Below are 22012 nucleotides of genomic sequence, written 5' to 3'. Positions count from 1 at the left end.
AAGTTACAGTGTCCAGATTTAATTCACATGATGTATATCTATATAGTCCAAGGTTTCTGTGTTTTCATGACACATGAAAATGTCATGGAATGCCCAGAATCTATCCTAAAATGTATTTCTGGGTTTTTATGACCCCAAGGCCATGTCATGGAAAGTACAAAATCTGTCACAAAATATAATTGGAAGTGACATACATGCTGCAAAAGTTTCAACCCACACAATTTTCACATCAAAGCAAAAGTGATCTTTATTTCCAACATACATCAGCATTGCACATACATAGGGCTCACTACTGTCCACCACAACAGGTTAATACATCATCAGAATTGCCTACTTCAATACAGCTACAACCAAGCCAATGGCCAACACCACGAATATTGTTACATTCACACATCCACACACAAGACAAATGCAACTTCCCAAGCCTTCCCTGTTCTTGCCAACCATTTCCTTCACCTCGTTCAGATTTTGCTCCAACCTATCAATTTTTCCCACCAGCTCGGGAACTTCTGTTGTCGAAGCAGCTGCAATGGTCGAGGAAGCTGGAAGTAGATAACCATGATCCTCAAGGTACACCATATATTCCTCCTCGAACCAATACCTGGAACATCTCCCCTGCATCCAAATGACAACCACAGACAATTTAACACCAATAGTGCAGACACTGAATGCTACAAACACTACCATTCTCAGGGAAGCACATTCAGGGAACCACTGAACTGACATTTCCATAGCCTTGCCGAGGGCACTTGAAAAAACTCTTTCCAATATTATACTGAGACTTCGTGGTAGTGGCAGCAAACACCCGCACATCCTTGCAAGTCGGGCACATGATCAATGGTAACCCGGTCATATCATCAAGCGGTGCCTGCAGATTGACAGTAGTGGGCGGAGGCACTGCAGCAACAACAGCAAGGGGTCCAGGTTGCAGGGCAACCCGATCTGCACTTGACCGCTGAGTCCGAGCGGTTGAGGAGGACGCCTGCGACATGACAACTAAAGAGGGAAGGTGAGCAATAGTGAAAGGCAACAAAGGGGGGACAGGGAGGGGGCATTGCCAAAATGGCACACCTAGGGCGATGAGGAGCTGCCACCGCCGAGATGACGCTCAGCCTGAGAGCCGCGGTCGGCCCGCCCGCCCGAAAGCCGCGCTCACCCCGCCCACCTTGCTCAGCCCGCCAGCCAGCCGCGCGCGCCTCGCCGCCCAACCGACCTCCGCTTTGCCGCCAAACCGGGCCCCTCCGATGCTCCGCCCGCCCGCAAGCTGCGCTCAGCCCGCCAAGCTCTGCCGCCCACCGTGCTCCGTCAACCCTAGCTTCACGCCGAGATCCGCCACCAGCCAGCCGCCGCGCTCCACCAGGCCGCCCGCCAACCCTCCGCCTGCGCCCGGCCACCACGCAACACCGGCCCACCTGCCGCCGGCAGCCACGCTCGGTCCAGCCTCTCGCCGGCAGTCGCTCTCTGCTCGCCCAAACGCTGCCCATCGCCTCTCGTGTGGGAGTGGGGGATTTTGGGGAACGATTCGAAATAGTCAAAGTCCTACTAGGAGTATATTCACGATTTTTATTTTTTAGGACTATGGCTGATTAATGACGATGGGGACCGTCATGTCAAAATTAAAAAAACAATGATGCTACAAAAAGGTCACAAAAAACCACTCCACGTTGTCACAAATACAAATCCATCGATCGGCTACTACCGGCCGATATTTTGTGACGACACACGGCATCTTTATGTGACATAATATAGAGTGTCGTCACAAATATTTCAAGGTCTCATGAATTTATGACGCCACTATTTTTTTCATCATATTATGTTACAATATATGACGATATTTGTCCTCATCATGGGGACTTTTGTCATAAAAAATTAGAATTCTTGTAGTGGTGAAATCCTTTCTTCCTTCTGCAAACTTGGCTCTTATTGGCGATGGGGTTGCCGTCGGCTTTTCAAGGGAGAAGTTCTCTGAATATGTCGAGGAAATGAAGCCCATCGCTGATAAGGTTATTAGTGGTTTGGAGCCGGTGCCTGAGGGAGAGGCTTGAACATTTGTTGTAATGTTCTTTTGGCTTTGTGGATGTGCGTCCACTAGAGTACTTTTAACACATGGATGTATAGTACTTTCTTCTTTGAGTTGATGACTGATCAAGTGGTTGCCTTTTTAACGAAGCTTGTCGCTGGCTAGCTTTGGTTGCATCTCTGCCTTGTTCGAGTACCGTAGTAGTCGATTTGTTTGTCATCTCATGGATGAATAATTCCTTTTAGGAGAAAGAGATCTTGTCTCGACTTGGGTCGAGTACCATAGTAGTCGACGAGTTGTCATCTCATGGACGAATAATGACTCCTTTAAGGAGATAGAGGTCTTGTCTCTTTCATAGGTCGAGTACCGTAGTAGTCGACGAGTTGTTATCTCATGGATGAATAGTGACTCCTTCTAGGAAATAGAGATCTTGTCTCGAATTTTGGTCGAGTACCATAGTAGTCGACGAGTTGTCATCCCATGGATGAATAACTCCTATTGGGAGATAGGGAACTTATCCCTTAGGGCCGCGGAGCTCATGTCTCTTAGCCCTAGCTACTGATGCACTGTGCCTTTTACTTTAACTTAACAAAGAAAGGTTAGTAGTCAAAGTAGCTGATGGAGTAACAACTCCTGAAGAAGGTAGAGAACTTGTCTCTAGGGCCGTGGAGATCGTGTCTCTTAGCCCCAACTACTCGATATGCCTTGCCTTTTACTTTAACTTAACAAAGAAAGGTTGGTAGTCAAAGTAGCTGATGGAGTAACAACTCCTAAAGAAGGTAGAGAACTTGTCTCTAGGGCCGTGGAGATCGTGTCTCTTAGCCCTAACTACTCGATATGCCGTGCCTTTTACTTTAACTTAACAAAGAAAGGTTGGTAGTCATAGTAGTTGATGGAGTAAGAACTCCTGAGGACGATAGAGAAACTTGTCTCTAGAGCCTTCTTGATTAAAATCTCTTTCTTGATTTCACTTGGACTCTGGAGAGTATGGTGGTTTTTTGAAGCAATCGAGTAGATTGATGCCACATCTTTTTGTACATTCCTCCATCAAATTCTGAAGCACTCGATTCCTTCTTTATACTAGAATCTTGCTCGGACGGACCTAACCTAGCCTTTATTGGCGGGAAGACCGGGGGTTTGCCCTGAGGAGATTTGATTTGGGTATTTACCTTTTGCTGACACGAATAGTTTTGGCATTGAATCAGGACTCGGGCTGACCCATCCTAGCCTTTATTGGGTGTAAGACAGGGGATTGGCCCTGAGGTGATCCAGACAGGTAGCTTTATTTTTGTTGATAGTTTGGGGCTGGAACCTCCCTCGAGCGGACCCATCCTAGCCTTTTTTGGGGGGAAGACCGGGGGTTGGCCCTGAGGTGGTTGGACCCATCCGACTACTTTGTATGGAGTACTTCTTCTTCTTTGACTTTGAGTAGTTCGGGGGTAGAATCTGAGCTCGGGCGGACCCATCCTAGCCTTTATTGGGTGTAAGACTCGGGGTTGGCCCTGAGGAGATTTAACCCATCCGACTAACTTCTTCTTCTTTGATTGTCAAAAGAAACTTTGCTGATGTTGATTCTTTTCCTTGGTGTCTTTGTCGGCAGAAGGTGGAGGTGCTCTGAGTGCTTTGCGGAGGATGATGCATTGGAAACTCGAGTGCTTCACTTTAGGGTGCAAAAAACATCTTGAATGAAGTTTTTGATGAGTGGAATCGATCTTTGACTGCTTTGTTGGTTGGGGAGGAGGTACTGCTCTGTTGCTGCATTGTTTTTGCGAGTTGTACTCGTAGTTGTCAGGTAATCGATAGTTATATGTCGGGCTGTATTCTTTGACTTCTTGATGATCTTCTCCTTTTGTTGATGATGACTGTTTTCGCATTGCGACCGATGTTGATGACGTTGTGTAAGTGTTGGCGGCCATTATATGCCCATTTTAGCCGCCAACCATTGCCATTAATGAGGGAACTTGAAGTAGTTTGGACATAAAGTTTTATTTAAACTAATGAGTTCCACAAGTTTTGTTTCTCAATATGTTTTGCAAGGAATACAGGTAATATGGAACACAAATACCATTATTTGGTGAAGTAGCAGTTCAGTCCATACAAATGAAAGTTCATTCAGATGTCTCGGTACAAATGACACTTGGGCATGGTACAGAAGTTACTCAAATCACATATTTGACAGCACCATGTTGAAGAGCTCTCCGAGATGATCAAAATGGACACTTGGATGTCCCAATTCGGAGTCCGGATGGAAAAGTTATGCCTCCGGGAAGATCACCGATACGGCCCTGTCAGGCCAGTCGGCCTGACTTAGGCCAGCCAGCCTGGACAAGGGCGACCGGCCTGACACCTTTCACAAATGACCCTCCACTCAGTATCATTGCGTTAGGGACTCACCAATGGACCCCCAAACACTTGGGTACATGCCCAAAGCGAAGCTAAGTCCGAAAGGCCTCATATGTCCCTCCAATGGACTTCCGAAGTGGCCGTTCGATGTTGGGCTGATCATCCAAGGATTGGATCTGCACCTACATGCAAAGAAACACACAAGAAACCAATGTCAACCATTGGATAGAAGTTAACACAAATGGAGTGATGGATGAGTTTGTCACATGGATCAAAAGGCCCACCTTCCGCATGAAGAAACGTCCAACCACCTTGGGAGAGCAACACCACACTGTCCATCACACAATGGCAGTTGATCCAACGCCTGGGGAGAAAATCCCAGGCCGGCCGGCCTCACTTTTCGGTTGTTCTGACCAAATCAAGTTGGAGATTGCTCTAACCGACATTGCAAGAAGGAATATTGGGTGTTCGATCAAAACTCGGAGAATCCTAGGCCGGCCGGCCTAAGGGAGGCCGGCCGACCTCACTTTGTCACAGCACGTGCCCATCTTTCGCGTGAGAGCTAAGCAGCCGACCAACTTGCGTAAAGTGCACGCGCTAGCTTCAGCACCGTCTTGGAAGAGCTATAAAAGGACACCCACACCTCACTTCCAAAGCACGGAGAATTGGAGCAAGTCCAAGGCAAAGCGTAGCGCTCCACATATCTTTAGAAAATAGGGAGAGAGGCGAGGTGAGAGTCCGGAGAGGAGCCGTAGTGTTGGCCCCTCTCCAACTTTGTGCCTCCAAGGAATGAAGTTTCGGTTCGAGTAATTTCCTCTTCTTTCGTCGGTAATATTGTTTACTCTCTATTACTTGAATACTTGGTCTCTCTAGTTGTGGGATCCCTTGTCTATGTGGGTAGCAAGTTCTATCCATTTGAGGTTTTTTCTTGCCTTAACGTGAGGCAGAAGTCAGTGACTTGATAGTGTAGGTGCGGTGCCTAGACTTGATAGTTACCTTGGGTTGTGTTCCACCCCACGTAACCGCTGTGGTAGACGGCAGGTGGTGACAGCCCTGTCCGTCCTTTGTAGTCCACCACGTTCGGGTGCTTTCATAGCAGTAGTTGCCGACTGCCATTGGACTCCCTTCTCATCCCTTTCTGAGTCCTTCCCTGAGGCCGCCGATTCAACTAGAGAACAAGTCAAGTATTCTTGTTAGGAGTAGTTAGCAAGATGATGTTAGATTACCTCTACCTATCTTATCTGGACCTCTTCACTCCCGTCATATCCTCTGGATAAACAAGAGTCACTACTAGTACACTTCTTGTTCCTTGTAGATTCAATACTCTGGAATACTCCAAGGTGAAAGCTACATTGGTATCCGTACGCTTGCGGATTTATCTGTAAGGCTAAGGACTGCTAACAATAAGTCACTGTTGGAATAGTCGAATGCGTCACCAAGCTGCTGATGGTGCTCTGTAGTGAGATTGACATTTCTACTTTGAGTCTTCTTCAGCTTGTTGTCCAGGTGAACGGTGACCATGATTCCTGGTGGCGGTGGAGGGATTTCGTAGCTGATTGCTATCGTTTCGCTTTCTCCCGCATCAGAAAGCTAATCGTCGTAATCGAGGTCCTCTAGCGCCATAGGATTGGCCTTTTGATTTGTAGGTTCTGAGAGTATGGCCATGAAAATATCGCGATTGTGATTGGCAATCTTCGGCTTGTTGTATTCTTTTAGCGAAAGGCCTTGCTGGAATGGTAATTCTTTGTAATATGAGGATTGTTTCTTCTTTTTTTGATTTGAGGACTGGAGTTCTCTTTTTGTAGTGGTAGCGGAAATCAAGTCCTTGTCGGATTCTCTCTTCTTGTCCGAAATGGATTGTTTCGTAGGTCGGTTTCTTTTAAGGGTTTGATCTGAGTCCGGGTAGAATTCTTCGTTTGAGTAGATTCGGGACGATAATCCGAGAGTGTGTCGCAGAAGGTCTTCATCATATGGGATGATGTTTGGCGAGAGCCATCCTCCTTCAAATCGGATTGAGGATTCGTTGATGAATTTGTTGTATCTGTCCAAATTGTCTCGTTCTTCCGGTGAAAATAACTGTGGCATGCGGTAATTTTCTTGTGGAGTAGGAGAGATTGGAGGTTGAATGACGTTGCACCACCGATTCATGTAGTCTTCAATTGGAACAGAGTCTTCTGCGGGATGAATTTCAGACAAGTACTTATCTAATTGAGCTGGTGATTTGCTTTGTGATTCATCCCATAGCTTTTTGGCGTTGGATTGTTCCCAAAGTGCTTCAAGCCTATTGGGATTTGATAGTCCTTCCATAAACAAGTGGATGTCGTTTGACCACTCGGCTTGATCCTATTTCTGCTCTGCAGGGCTGGGTGCCCAAGGGTTGAAGAATTCTTCACATTCGTGGTCATATGTATCTTCTGCTAGCTGAAGGCATTGTGTGATCTTTGTGAAACCCTAGGTGTCTGCACAGTAGAACTACAATTATTTTATACATCATGTGCTTTAAATTGCTTGAACAAGGGTCTTATTTTAAAAATATAAGGTTAATTGTGTAAATATGATTTGATGCAAGGTCCTTCCTATAATTTAATTTGAATAAGATGGGTGAATGTTGCTTTTGTGGAGGGTTTCTTTGCAAAATTCAGTGTAATCATTACATGGTAGGAAATTTTTACTTTTCAGTCTAAAATTAAGGTGAATTCATTTTGGAAAAGACGAAAGTCCATTAAATTCAAAATCCTTTCTATGTTTTCAAAATAACTTTTCAACCTTTGGTTAAATCAATTTTTGCACAACATCAAAGTTGTAGATCTTGAAAAGTTGAACAACTTTCATGTTGGGCACTTTTTCATTTGAGCCCTAATTTAGGAGTTATTTTTATTTTATAGTTGGACCCCTAAACTTTTCTGAATTTGCAAACAAGTCCAGCCTGTCGTCTTCCACCCCTATCTCTCTCTCTGCTGCCTCTGTCGCCGGCGCAGAGCGGCACCACCGCCACTCAGGAAGGCCGAGAGGCCACCTCCTGCTGCTCCACCGCCACACGCGGCACTCCCGCAACCCCCTAGCCCCACTCCCACCTGCGCTGGAGCCCTCTTTCCCTCGCCACGCTGCCCCAGCCGTCTGCGCAGCCGCCACATCGCTGCCGCCGTGGTGAGCTCGGGGAAGAGCCCTGGCCCTTCCTCTTGTGCGCTTCAGCATCAGGGGAACCCCCACATCCCTTTCCCCTCATTCCCTTGCCAGTTCCCCGCCCCGAACCTCCAGAACACCACCACCGCCTGCCTGAACGCCGGCGAGCTTGAGCTCACCGTCGCCCCGCTCCTCCACGACCTCTCCGCTCGCGCAGACCCCACCCCCAGCTCCACCTCGCTCTCGCGCAGCTCACCGGCCACTCCTCTCCCACCCCCGACCGCCGGACCAACCTCGCCGCCGACAACCTATGCCGAACCGCCGCTATCCACGCCGGCGACCACCTTCCCGACCACCCCGGCTTCAATCTCGGGCACCAAAAGGTGCGCGTCGACGTCCTCTAGCTATTCCCCTACCTATCCCCCACCTCTGGCAACCATCCTCGCCGGGATTAGCCGCGCCGTGCCTCCCCTGCTCCGGCCAAGGACCTCCATTGAAAAGAAAAGAAAGTTCCAGGGGCTAGATCGAAAAATGTACATGAACCATAGCATTCAAACCAGTGAACTTCAAAAATACCTAAAAATTCATAGAAAAATCAGAAAAATATAAATCGAAATGTTTTGGAATCCTTGTGACAATATCTAAAAGTTTGTCCACAGACCCCTCGACAAATTCAGGATATTTTATTCTCTAGGATAAATGGAGAGAAATTGTTCTAGGAGTTGTACTTAGTAAATTCTTGTGATTTTGGCTAGAGTGTCTCTTGCAGTGTTACTAGTACATGATAAAAATTGGAACACCTTTTGACACCATTAACTAGGTCAAAGTTTCAAGATTCCTAGATCTACTAATTTTGGTAATGTATTTATGCTGGAAGAAATATTAAAGTTCTATGTCCAAAACTTTTTTCGTGCATGCATGTCACTGAAACCTTGCTATTTCGAAAGTTTGGGAAATTTTAGATCTCTTTAACTATATCTTTGATTTAATGCTTGTTAAGTAGGATTTAATTATGGTAAATAGTTTCCTTGCTTAGAAAAATCTGAGAATATTTTTAGAACTCTACTTTGGCCATATATTCATGTCTGTAAAATTTGAGATCCAGAAACACTATAGAACTTTCTTTACTAATTAGTTTTACCATATGTGGTTTAATATTTTCAAAATTATTACTTCTGTTTTATGCCTAGATAAATTCTGAAAAATTTATAGGACGTTCATAAGAATGTGAAGCCTGTTCTGCGAAATTTTGAGCTTCATAAGTGTTTTAGTTTGTTCTATGGAAATTCATCTTCGTTTAAAAATAATCTGTTTTGAGTATTTTTCATGTATTCATGCCTTACTGTTTTTAGCTAAACTTTTTATTGCAAGTTGCTGATTATATGTACTACCTTGTATAAATTTTGTAGCTGCAGAATCTATTCTTAACTTATGAATTAAAATAGTCAAATTACTTCATGCATTTTAATTCGCTTTTAAAAACTGCCACCCACTTCATTTTATGAAGTAAAGTTAAGATTAGAACTACTCTATAAACAATTGCCCATATGATAAGTTATGTTTGCTAATTTTTTTGACTGCAACTTTATCGCGAAGTGTATATGATTGTAATACCGTTTTTTGCATCACATATAGATATGACTGTTCTAGCTAACGGGACGTACGAGCTGATTCCGGAGTCTGAAGGAGGTGATCAAGAAGCCCAGGTGAACGCCGCTACACTGACTGAAGACCCAGGCCAAAATCCGGAAGAGCCCAAGGCTGAATTAGCTAGTGATTACCGCGAAGGCAAGCCCCGGACATAAACCCAGTATTTCAAATTTTGCAACTTATCGTTATTATTTACTTGTGCATTTAAGTTATTGGAATTGATTGAAAACCCTAGTTGCATAATTCTAGATTCCTTCTGATTGAACACTAGATTTGAGTCCGAGTTAGATGCTATGCTAATAGGACTAGTAAAAGTCGAGTGATTGCGTGTCACTCGCGAGCTTATAGGAGTTGATTGTTTACTTCCTACAATCACTATAAGGATCATGGGCGGATTTGTTGAAGTCCGTCTGTGTTGATGAACTTGATAAGGCCGCAGTGTGTGGTAGCGGTGGTTAAGTATTTGAACGTACTAGCCACATACCATAAATATGGTACGCAATAAGCCTAGTAGCTGATCGGCCCGGTGAGTGGATATACCTTTCACTCTCTCTTAGAGATAGGTTTTTATTTATGGTTATGTTGCACAACACCACGGGTGCGGGGAGGAAGTTGGTGCCCTGTAGTCGGGGAGAGTGACCCTATCCACAAGCCGGAATGAAAGGTCAACGGTTGTTTGGGAACGACCCGACGGTGTTCCAAACGTGTGTGTTAGGTTTACCTTGCAAGGTTGGAAATCCGATTCGAATCGTCCGTTTCTCACGGATATTGAGGCTACTTGATCCCTTTGCCACACAGAGTAATAAGAGTAATGTTATTATGATCAATCTTGATGTTTGACTAAAGATCTACCATGGTTGATTAGAATTAGTTGCTTACATAGAATGGTTAATCAACTAGAATATTGATAGATAAAATGTGAAATGAAGGACCTACTCTGTGTTGATTTTCAGCAAAAAGGAAAACCAGAGCCTTACAGAAACCTGCATAGTCTAGTTAAGTGGACTAAGTATATCCGTTGACGGTTAAGTCTTCCTGAGTATTAGTATACTCAGTCTTGCTGTTGAATCCAGTTTCAGGTATGAGTTTTGAGGACCAAACCGCTAGTCTGACTTGGCCCTGCTCTTTGCCCCCTGGCTGGTCCGTAGAGTGGGATCCGTCCCCGGCCGGCAATGACCCCGATGAGTGATACCTTGCTTGGGCTAGCTTGGTATCCTTTTGCAACATGTTGTAGCCGTCGTGACATCTTTCCGCTGCTTTAACTCTGAACTTTAAACTTATGTCTTGTATAACATTTTACTGAGTTTGGACCAGTAATAATACTTTGAACATGATTTAATAACTACTATGCCTGTGTTGTAAAATATATGGTTGTAATATCTCTGGACTCGCCTTCGTGCGGGGTATGCTTGTTCGATCCGAGATCCGGTGGTTGTATCGGGACGTTACCCGGCAGACCAAGAATTGTTCCGTTTGAAGTGTGTTTGAGTCGGTGTTGCCTTTATGGTGATGGCCAGTGCACTTGAGCCGGAATAATTCAGGTGGTTCTGCCACAATCTTGTCATTGATATTGATGCTTGAAAAGATGTCTTCGGAAGGCTTCCTATTACGAGTAGTTTTCTTGAAGCTAGCATTTGACTTTTTCTTTTGGAGAGCTGATTCTGCGAGATTGATGTATCCTTCGATGCTGTTGGAGACCCGGTTGATCCCTTTGAGTGACTCAGGATTGTCTACTCGGGGGATCGGATTTCCTTCAGGTCCTTTAGATAATTCTTTCTTGAAACCGAATTGACGGATTGATCTTCTTGAGTGCTGTCCTGTTGACATCCAGAAAATAAAATCTTTCCATCAATGGTAGTTTCTTGCTTGGTGTCTTCTAGCAATTTGTCCATATCCTCTTCGAGTTCGGAGAGTGTTTTGGGTCTAATTGCATCGAATTCGGGTTCCGCTGTTGGAAACCGAAAGCTTGACTCCTTCGAGCTGATCGATGAAGTCGTCAGTTTCTTGTCGTCTTGCGGCTTCTGAAGCTTCTAAAGGGCTTTGATCGATTGGGTGACTGTTGAAGCCGCCTGATCCATCAGTGACGAAGATCTAGGAGCCCACGCAGAAGGAGGTGCCTTCCGTAGGCACCGAGTTGTCATCGGGATAAGCCATCGAGTTCTTCTGACGATGGTTGGTGGGAGGCCCCACAGTGGGCGCCAGCTGTTGGTGTTTTACCGTTGGGTTCTTCGAGGGGTATCCCGAGGAGAGTGGTTGTAGCAGGGACTCGCCGAGATCAGAACGCGATGGTGCAAGGAACACAAGGATTTAGACAGGTTCAGACCACCGAAGCGTAATACCCTACGTCCTATGTGGTGGTTTGTATTCCCTTAGGTGTTGTTCAATGTGTATTGTCCTTCTGGAGGGGTCCCTGTTCGCCCTTATATAATCTGGGGGAGCAGGGTTACATGGAAAGTCCTAGTCGAGTTCTGTTAGGATGCTAGTCCGAGGAGTTCGGCTAGTTTCTGTGTACACCGACTAGTTCTACTCCTATTTGGGTAGATACAATAGAGGTAGGGCATATCCATGTGCTACTCCCTACTCTAGAATATTCCGCGCCTATGAGCAGTCCCGCTGTCCCGGGTCTGACACTCGCTGCCCTGGGTCTGACAAGCCCCCGAGCTCTTCGTAGTCGAGTCTTGCAGGCGTCGAATGCTTCTGAAGGCGCTTGTCCAGTGCTTCGAGAGCTTCTGGATTCCATTGTCTGGGCAACAAGTGCTTTCAACTGCTTCAGGGGTTAGTTGCCCATCTTTGGAGTCCATCGAGTGCTTCGGGTAGTCTTCTGAGCACTTCCTTGGCTGCATCGAGACTATGAGGTGCTTCAAGCCCCGAATCCCTCGTTGATCTTATGGTGCGCGACGTACTCGTGCTCCATATGGAGTAGCCCCCAAGCCTTAGTTTGAAATTGAAGGATCAGGCTGAGCGTTAACTCGGTCTTCTAGATCTTTTCGGATTTCCATTTGAAATTCAAACCATCTTCGGAACAAGTTGCCATTTATGACACATATCCTGCAGGCCCTGGGCCTTAAATTTGGATCCATGATTTGGGGTTAAGGGTCCAAAAGATTGTGTCATATCTTTTGCAATCTTTCTGAAGTTAGCAGTACGGTGACGAACCTTTTGAAAAATCCTGCTTTTCAGTGTATTGTGTACTTGTGAGTTCACGTGGCGAGTACTGCTGTGGACTCTGTAATGTTCAGTTGGTGACTTGTTTGTCCTTGTGTGTCACGGGTGGTACTGAGGCTCTTGCTGCTTCTTCTATTTAAGCAGTATGCGTGGCTTCTCATATCTTCAAACCGTCAGTTGTAGCCATGGGTTCCAAGTGGAGTTCTTCATTGGAGAGTACTCGACCTCCTGATAGAAGTAGTCGATTTGTGCTAATAGATGCTAGAAGAGTATTTGCGATCAACAAAAATACTTGTTATCTTCGTAGCCACCGGCCTTGCTTCTCTAGGCTGATCCATCCTGGTCGTGTTGTACCTAGTGGGCTGATGGTGGAAGCTATGTCAGAAGCCTTTGGAGTCTGGTGGTGTCATACTCTGGGGAGGACTTTGAGTGGTTTCCTCCTCGATGGTTTCTGCGGAGATGGCATTGTTTTTATTGCAAAACATATCAGGGAGAAGAGCAGATGCAAGAAGAGGATTTGCGATGTTCCTGATCATGCATCTCTTCTTGCTAACAAGTCTTTCCTCTCTGACCGTTTCCGAATTATTCCCTCTTGGGAATAACAACATTTGTATTTCTATAACAGCCCTAGGGCTGGAATCTCTGTTTTGTAGCTGAGCTCGAGTGGTTTCGAGTAGTTTGGTCGTTCAGATCTGTGTATTTTCCTCTATTGGAATGTAATCCTTGAGTTAAAATTTCCTTTTTCTATGTTAGCTCTGCTTCCTCTGAAGTGAATCCCGGATTATTTGGCTGAAATAACTCTAAAACAGGCGCGTGGCCTTTGGTCTTCCTGTTATTTACAGTAACTGCCACTGACTCTGCTTATTTAACTCCTTGAGTAACCCTAGGTTTAGCATGCTTTCAGTCTTGATTTGTTCTGCCGCCTTTAGTTCATCTGCTCTTGCCACCGCTAGCCCCCGAGCGTGAAGCAAGAGAGGATCATCTTCTCTTTGTTCCCATGGCTCCCAAGAAGTCTGCTGGGAGGGCGAAGGTGGGCGAAGCTGCCGGAGACGGCGCGGAAACCCATGGATGGAGATCGAGTAAGTGTACTGATTCCCATCTGTTTGGTCTTGTAGAGGAGCATCTTCTTCAACCTCGAAATGTGATCCATTAGAGGAGATCTGATGGGGCGTCTTTTCCTCATGAGGGGTGAATGAATCTGTTGTTTTTCATCCTCATATTCTTCGAGGCCTCGGTTTTCCCATTTCTAATTTCTTCCGAGGTCTTCTTCATCATTGGGGGGTTCAAGTGCACCACTTGACCCCTAATTTTATTCTTCATATTTTGATCTTTGTCCATCTCTGCGAGTCTTTCTTGGGGATCGAACCTCACTTTGATATATTCCAGTACTTCTTTCATCTGAAACCGCATCCCAAAGACTCTGAGATAGAAGTAGTTGGGGGTGCTGGGTTGCTTTTTCGCTAGGGGAGGAAGCCGAAGTACATCCCTTACGAGTTGAGTGACAAGGTCATCGACTGGAAGGAGATGTGGTTTTTTGTTAGGAATGTGTCTTCTTCTCTTCCTCTTTGAACTCCTGGCCCCTCTGTGAAGAAACCTAGTTGGAACTCCAGGGGTGGCAATGTAGATCAAGTCAACTTTCTCCTCGAAGAAATAGAAAAGTTGAAAGCGGATCATCAGATTAGCGGTGCCTCCGTGATAGCACATTGGTCGCTTCGGAGGATCTAGCCGTTGTAGCAGTGAGTCCACCTGAGCTTCCAGTATACGGGGGAGGCGGATCCCTCTTGTTATACTCGATCCTAAATTTCTGAAGTTGAGCTGAAGGATCGAGTGGCCAGACTGCTAAAGAATGTGGTCGGGACGGCCAATATTGCTGGAACTTTCAGAGCTGGCAGACGTCCTCGGGAGGTACCTCTTCGAGTAGTCGACTGTAGTTTAAATCAAGTACTTTTGTCGAGTGGTCGAGTTGATTTGGTGTCTTTCATGCAGATTAATCCCGATAATTATCAGATTAGGCCTCCGCTCCCTGAACTCATTCTAGAGGCTCATACTGACTCGAGTGTGCATCTAACTACTTTTGCCTTGCTTTTTTGTTCTATTGAACTGTTGAATCCTTGACTGACCGTTGTTGGTTTTTGTTCAGGTCCGTCGGGTAGTCGGACGGTGTTGGATGCCCATGATGGAGCAGCGAACGAAGCGGCCGTCAAGTCATCAAGGACTCAGAAGCGGAGAACGACGTCCGCCAGGAGCAGTGACAAGTAAGTGTAAACTGCTGCTTCTGCTATTGGCGGATTTGTTTTACTTGCTTTGATGTCTTCTCTCTTTTCTTAGACCTCGCTCCCGTTCTATGAAACAGACGCGGAGCTCCATTGTTACGCCGGCCGCCTCTGCGCATTCTGTGCCGAGTGGGGGTGATGCTAGTGGTTCTGCCAAGGGGCAGAGTGCTTCGGGACTCAGTGGTGTCCCAAAGCTTAAGAAACCAAGATTTTTATTGAAGCAGTCTTCTCAGTAAGAACAGTTGTAGATGGTTTATTCCTTTTTTCCTTTCTTGATGCTGTTTTGTCGGGTACTTTTTGTGTTGTAGCAATCCTGAGGCTTTTGGAGTCGAGGGTGTTGATGCTCACTAACGATCATTTCCAGGCGTCAACTTGATCAGAAAATTATGAGCGTTTGCATTTCTTACATGCATCTTTATCCAATAAAGTCCCTAAACCACACTTCACCTTCTAGAAAATGCAAGTTGTGTTTTTGAGCTAATATGCAAGTTGCAAGCACACTTTGGCCCGACATAAAATCACAAAAAATATCAGAGCAATGATTCAGGCTCAATTGGACCAAGTGTAGCCCAAGAACCACACCAAAGCCAGTCAAGACAAGGCAAGCCCCAACATTCAGACAAGAGGAGGCCCAAGGCAGCCTGCTGGAAGAAGATGGGGGCGGTTGGTGGCCCGGGCAGGTCGGCCGACCTACCTGGTCGGCCGAACTGGCCCGTGGGCCCCACCGCCTCAACTTTGCCACATGTCACCTCCTCACTGGTTGCTAAAGTTGGTTATGCAAGCTCTCACCCGTGGCTCCCTGCTATAAATACAAGGGGGGTGTAAAGATTATGACACACACACACACACACACCACACTTCCTCTCCTCTCTTGCACTTCTTGCATAGTCTTTAGGCTTAGTGGAGTTCAGGAGAAGTCTAGGAGTCTTCGAGTCGCCGGATCTTCTCGAGAGTCTAGTATGGGTTCATCTCTAGCTCTCTTTTGTAATATTCGGTTGTTTGTAATAGAATTAGACTATGATTACCGATATCTACTCGAAGTATGTTCTGAGTTATCGGGTATATGCTTCTTGTCATGGTTGCGTTATTATTCAATGCTTGCATTGCATGATCACCCTGTGCTTGAGATGGTTATCGTATCGTTCTTAGAACTCTATCAACTGCTCCAGTATTCGTATGTTTGCTCTAGTGTGAAGTCTGTCCATCCGGAGGGTGGGGGCTCCGCGCGGGGCACAAGAGTATCCCTTACTAGTGTAGACATGGTGTCTAGATTAGCTAAGAGTTGCTGGATGTCAACTATACCCACGGTTTGTAGACGTAGCCGGCAGGTGGTGACAGCCCTGTCCGAGCCTGAGTTATCCTCCACGTTCGGTATGGGGGGTAGGAGGTACATAAAGTCGTCGGGGTGTACGGGCTCCTCCCGTTGCTTCGATTGCGATCTCCCTGTTGTGTAGTTTAATCTCTGACGATCTAACCAATGAGATAGTATAGATATAGCTAGCCTAGCACAGTTGACTCAAGCTCTAACTTCTGCCTTGCTCCCGGCCTAGAGGATCTTCTATCTTTCTTTTATTTATTTATCCAGAGGGTAGTTTGTGTGTGTGTGTCACACTACCTCCTACCATGTTATATCTTACCCCTGTTTATGCATGAGAATATTCAATCTAGACAAAGTTCATCAACTAGTCTATATCTCTTCACTCACCGCCTTCACTGCGGAAATATAAATGACACCCCGGTATACTCCCGGGTAAAATGATACAATGGTATTCCATGCGCTTGCGGGTTTATTCGTGGTTCATGAAATACTGCCACCCACAATTGGCATCTGCGGGCGTCATCGCTGCTTTCCCGGTGGTGACGTTGGTAGGCGCCAACAAGCATTTTTGGCGCCGTTGCCGAGGAAGGCACAGATTGAAGTATATAGACAAAGTTATGAACAAAATCGAAATTGGTATTCGCTTGCTAACAGGCTAACTTGGCTTTGTTTTCTTGTCTTTGCTGATATGAAAACAGGGTAGTGTATGACCGGTTTCGACTTGCCACAAAACTTTCATTTCGATCCGGAGTCACTTATGAGGAGTGTTGATGCCTACCAACGTCACCACTGGGAATCAGCGATAGCGTCCGCAGACGTCAATGGAGTGGCAAGTAAATCATGGGCCACGAATAAATCTGCAAGCGCACGGAGTACCACCGTAGCATTTTACCTGAGAGTACCCGGGGTGTCATTTATATTTCTGCAGGGATGGCGGCGGTATATAGAATTTAATTAAGCTAGGGGGAACCACTATGGATTAATGCAATGATCCGAACAGGGGGATAATATTCATGATAAAAGGGGGTAGTGATCACACAAGCATAACCAGATAATACGCCTAGGACATCGGAGAGGAAAGAGCAAGATCAAGGATAACAAGAGCCATACTCTATTGTACTCTCATGAGCAACTGAACTGAGTCCTTCACAAACAAAAGGAAAAGCCTGATCAATGGACTAGGGAGACCGCATCCAGATGAACAGGAGGAGCCTGAACATCCGACGACTTTATGTACCTCCTACTCCTCTATCCAAATGTGGAGGATTACTTGGGCTCGGACAGGGCTGTCACCACCTGCCGGCTACCTCTACAAACCGTGGGATAGAGTCGCATTCAAACGTGGTCATCAACCTAGGCACCACGCCTACACTAACGAGCACCACTCTAGCCTTGCGCAAGGACACCCTTGTCTATCCGGGGCCTTAGTTCTATTGCGCCCAATTAAGGAAGATGAAACAAAGCCACGATACACGACTATTCTATGCATGTGAATCACTAAAGACAATCATAACTCACAAGAAGGATCACATACACAATAAGAGCATTTGAACCAAAGTACTGAATAGAATAAATAAGCATCTAGTACAAACTCAGAGAATTACATAAAGAGAAGGTAAAAGACATACCGAACTCTCCATGAAGACTCTAAGACCTCGAACTACGACTCGAACCCGAACTCCTCTAGTCCTAAGACCTCTACAAGAGAAGATGAACAACATCTTGAGAGAGTAGCTTGATTGCTTGGATGCTTGGTGGATTGTGTGATGCTAGAAATGGAGCCCCTCCCCTCATATATATAGAGGGGAGCCACCCTCTCCTCGGCCGTGAATTCTGCAGGTAACCTCTCGAACCGACTTCACCATCCAATTAGGAGCTGCCACGTCGAAGATTTGAGGCGGTGGGGCCCATGGGCAGGGCGGCCGACCTATAGGTCGGCCGGCCTCCCAGTGGGCCCACCGACCTCCTCTTTTTTCCTATGGGCTGCTCTCGGGGCCCACTTGTCACTGGTGTGTGGCTTGGCCTTGTTCCTGCTGGATTTCTTCTCTGGTGGCCTTTTTATCCATGTGTGGCGACATCTGATCGGTTGGTGTTTGCTCCTCGGTACAAATGGTGTGATTGCCCTCCATTTTCAGCTAAATCCTGCACTCATAGAAATCTAAAGGGACATGTGGAATTCGGTGATTTATTAGTGGCATGAGTGTAAGAAATGCAAGTCCGTCCATTTATTATGGCAATATTGCTGCTCAAAAATGGTCGTTAGTGACCATCAACAAGACCCCCCAAGCTGAACTTTGCTCATCCCTGAGCAAAGCTAAACTTTAGGTTGTTGATCAGGAGTTGCTGCAATGCTTCATCTCTTCATCATGCACAAGTTACAACTAAATATTCTATCTCAAACTGAATAAGTTGGTCAAACTTTGCTTACCCATTTTACCTTAATCTCCATGGGGCTTTTGGCCTTCTCCTTGACTTGGGCTGTTGAGAGACAGAACGATTCATAAAGCACAACTTACCCATTCCTTGCTCAAGATTACATCTGGAGGTTTTCAAAAGTTTTCGAAAATAAAAACAAGTTGCTCGAATGACACTCTCATTCGCTCAAAAGTGTTTGTATCCTCACCAAGGCCTTTTGTACGCCTTCTTTCTCCCACTTCTAAAGGCTTTTTGGTGGAGCTCAAGGTAGGGAGAAAAAGTAAGGCATACTTGTCTCAAATATTTTGCAAAGTCAAAGATCGGACCCAAAGAGTAAGCTAGTCACACAATCATGATCGAGAAGTGCATGTGTGTGGACATGTGGTGGACGGAGTGGAAAGAAAGAGGGTAAGGTGTTCCATGATTTTGTCTCTCCCTTCTTATATTTTGGGCATGGCTATTTTTTTTTTGCACGGACCTTCATGTGTCCATTTCCCTTTTTTTTCATGGGCCTTCATGTACCCATTTTTTTTTCAATACATAGCTCATGCCTTTGTTGGAGAGAATTTTGGGGAAACTTTATAGAGCATGGAACATAAAAGAGGATAGAAATGAATAGATGGTATGGAATTGCTATCCTTCCGGTGTGGAAGTTTTAGCATGTGGAGGTGGTGTGTACGTGATTCTCGATCATGAGAGTATGAAAAGCAACTCACAAGGGTCACAAAATTTGACAAAGCTCAAAATGACACAAGCAGCATGTAAAAAAGATTGTTTCTTTGTAGGCGTCATGCATATGGCTCTGGTAGGTATTTCTCATCATCGAGGAACTTTTCATTTTGTAGTTTTCAAAGATAAAAGTTCCGGACATAAAATTTTGCTCAGAACAGGTTTGTAGCAACTTTAATCCATCATATCATATTTCTCAACAGCTTAGACTCAGATCATGCACTCGCAACCCACAAAATTTCAGGTTCAGGATAAACTTTTTGAGACCAACGAACTCAGTTCTTGGAGAATATGAGTTGTAAACTATGCATGACAAGGAAATTAAAACAGAGCAGCTGTTCATCATTTCAACTGGAGAACTTAGGCATTCTTACTGCTCATGAGAAAACAAAGCAAATGACATTTAAAGGAAAATAAAGATAACTGACTCGACTTTTTTTTTAGCATCCAATTCAAGATGATGAAAAGGGAAATATGCAAATGCAAGATACATGTTACCTTCGAGGACTCCTTCCCCCCAAGCTGGCTTACTGATCGGGTGGAGGGTAATACCCATAGTGCCGATAGAATGCTTGAGCATCCTGATACTGCTTTTGAAGCAGTTCCATGGTGGCTTCATGATTTGCTTGTTGTTGTGCGTGATATCTTTCGGTGTCTTGAATATGTTGAGTGAGAGCTCCGTGGGTCTGCTGTGTCCTATCATCGATGCCGTTGACTCGGATGTTGATGTCGTGTATCCCCTGAGAGAGATCACGATAACCTCGAGCTGAAAATGAGCGTCGGGCAGCAAAGAGTGGAGGTGCTCCGCTCGAACTAGAACCACTGGCATATGCCCAGTTCGTCCGTCCGGGTTGATCCCACTCAGAGCTGCCACCGCTCTGCCAGGATGAACCTCCAGCTTCAGGTTGCGGGATATATCGGTCCCAACTGGACTGTTATCCTGACGAGGGTCCGGCTGTTCCAGCAGTGGGTGCATAACCTGCATAACCATGAAAAGCTTGTGGTTGTAGTGGCGGCATATCCATCACAGCATTCCGCAACCGGCTTCTGGTCATCCTTCCCGACACACTACTCCTGCGAGGTACTTCAGCGGACTGCAACTCAAAAGTATAACCACGGCTTTTATATAAACAAAGTCCCGGGTTAGGAAGCGGGATCTCGTTTACATAGCCGGGAAAGAAAAATATAATAGAGCTGTCTAGAGCACTTTTCAGAGTATGTCCTTGAACTAAATATGCCAAATCGATCGATGGGCGTGGAGTAATGATAAAAGAAAATCGAGCCCAATTCAACACGCCCAAACTTGTGGCAATTCTTGTGACCAAAGAAGTACACTCAACTGGTCCGGACATTCGAAAATTTCCGAGCCATTGGCGAACCATTTCTTGCACAGGGGCAATTCTTATTTTGTTCACCATGGCATAAAGAATACGAAGTTCATCCACGCGAACAGTCCGGACATCATCTCTAGGAAAACACATAAGAGCAACCCATTTATGCATCAAATGTAGAGTCGGATGCTGAATATCATTGCAACGGGGGGTGGGTGTACGGGTTTAGCCTAGAGATGGTGTTCCAAAAACTTTCCCGGTGATATCCCTTAGTTGCGTGCTCAAGCTCAAGACTACACTTGTGGTGAAAACCTAGAATAGTACTCAACTCTTCCCATGACAAAGAAAATTCGTCCCCGAAAAATCGGAATGAAATCCCGTTGTTTGTCTCCACAAGAGTGCAAAGAAACTGAATGGTTAAATCTCTCGAACCCAACTCAGAAATTTCAGCAAATGAAGACCAACCCACGGCTTTCCAAACACTCGTAAACTCAGCTTTCATACCTGTCTTTTCCAGCAGGTCCTCATCGAACTCCCATGTATGACCGAAGGTTCGATCCTTCAGGATGTTGTACTCTTGGAGTTCTCGCTCCCCTCGAATGTCGAGGTGGGAGTCATTCGGCGCCTCTTCTTCTTCTTGTTGTGCTGGCTGCTCTTCTGGCGCCTGGGACTCAGATTGCTCATCTTGATGAGTGTAACTTGGCGTGGGGGTGGATGAGCGATGCGAGCTTGATCGACTTGAGCTTGACCCGGTCACCTTCCTGAGCGCTCCCGACACCTTCCTTTCAATGTTCCTGAAAGACATTGCAGCAAACAAACAAGCCAAACACTCGGAAGGATTATGTGAGATTTAGTAAAAACCAAGTCAGCTGTCCAAGAGTTAGTAGTCCTTGTGGGGCATGGTTGCCTCTCACAAAAATCGTTCTTGTGGGTGATAACACTCCACAAAATCATTCTTGTGGGCGATGACACACCACAAAACCATTCTTGCGGGGTAGTAGTACCACCACAAACACGTTCTTGTGAAGAGAAGAAGGTAAACACGAGATGCAAATGAGAATGCAAAAGAGGGAAATCTTTTTCTTCTTTTTCTAATGAACTTGGAGAGAAACAAGAGCAAAGAGAGTAGAGGAGGGAAGAACACGAAGTGGGACTGGTGGAACTCGGGCAAGGGGAGTGCCATGGGCTCCCTGTGCACCGGGTTAAATAGAGGGACGCCACCATTGAGTCGGCCGACCAAGGGGTCGGCCGGCCTGTGGCTGGCCCTAATTTCTCCCTCCTTTTTTTAGTGATCCATAATGACCGCCACATGGTCCAAAAATGCATGAGTGAGCACAGAGGTAGGCCGGTGCAGGCCTAGGAGTGGCCCCAAATGCATTTGGACATATAAATCATCCAAGTTCATGCATGCACTACACTCCAAACTTTTGTGGCTGCCATTTCCTTCCAAAATTGCCCCTTGGGCACTTGTCTAATTCCAAGATTCATGGGGATTTATGATGCAAAATATGGGAAAACAAAATATGCAAGGGTTTTCATGCAAAAGATGCAATGTTCATGCAAGAAAGCAAATGGAAATGAGGGAAGGTTGAAATCAAATATGGGACAACTACCGATTTACCTGTCGGCAAGGGCTCAAAATTTA

General features: G+C 45.7%; 1 protein-coding gene across 1 annotated transcript; it reads right to left on the bottom strand.

Annotated features, from left to right (window-relative positions):
• Positions 1-330: 330 nt before the first annotated feature.
• LOC120709830 lies at positions 331-21172 on the bottom strand. Its single transcript, XM_039995470.1, has 3 exons — positions 20872-21172; positions 725-897; positions 331-615 (listed from the first exon to the last, which is right to left on the bottom strand). The coding sequence occupies exons 1-3, from the start codon at positions 21170-21172 to the stop codon at positions 331-333; spliced, it is 759 nt and encodes a 252-aa protein (XP_039851404.1).
• Positions 21173-22012: the final 840 nt, after the last annotated feature.

This window comes from Panicum virgatum, chromosome 5K, assembly GCF_016808335.1.
Source record: "Panicum virgatum strain AP13 chromosome 5K, P.virgatum_v5, whole genome shotgun sequence".
NCBI lineage: Eukaryota > Viridiplantae > Streptophyta > Magnoliopsida > Poales > Poaceae > Panicum > Panicum virgatum.
This window is presented reverse-complemented; position numbering and strand designations above follow the sequence as displayed.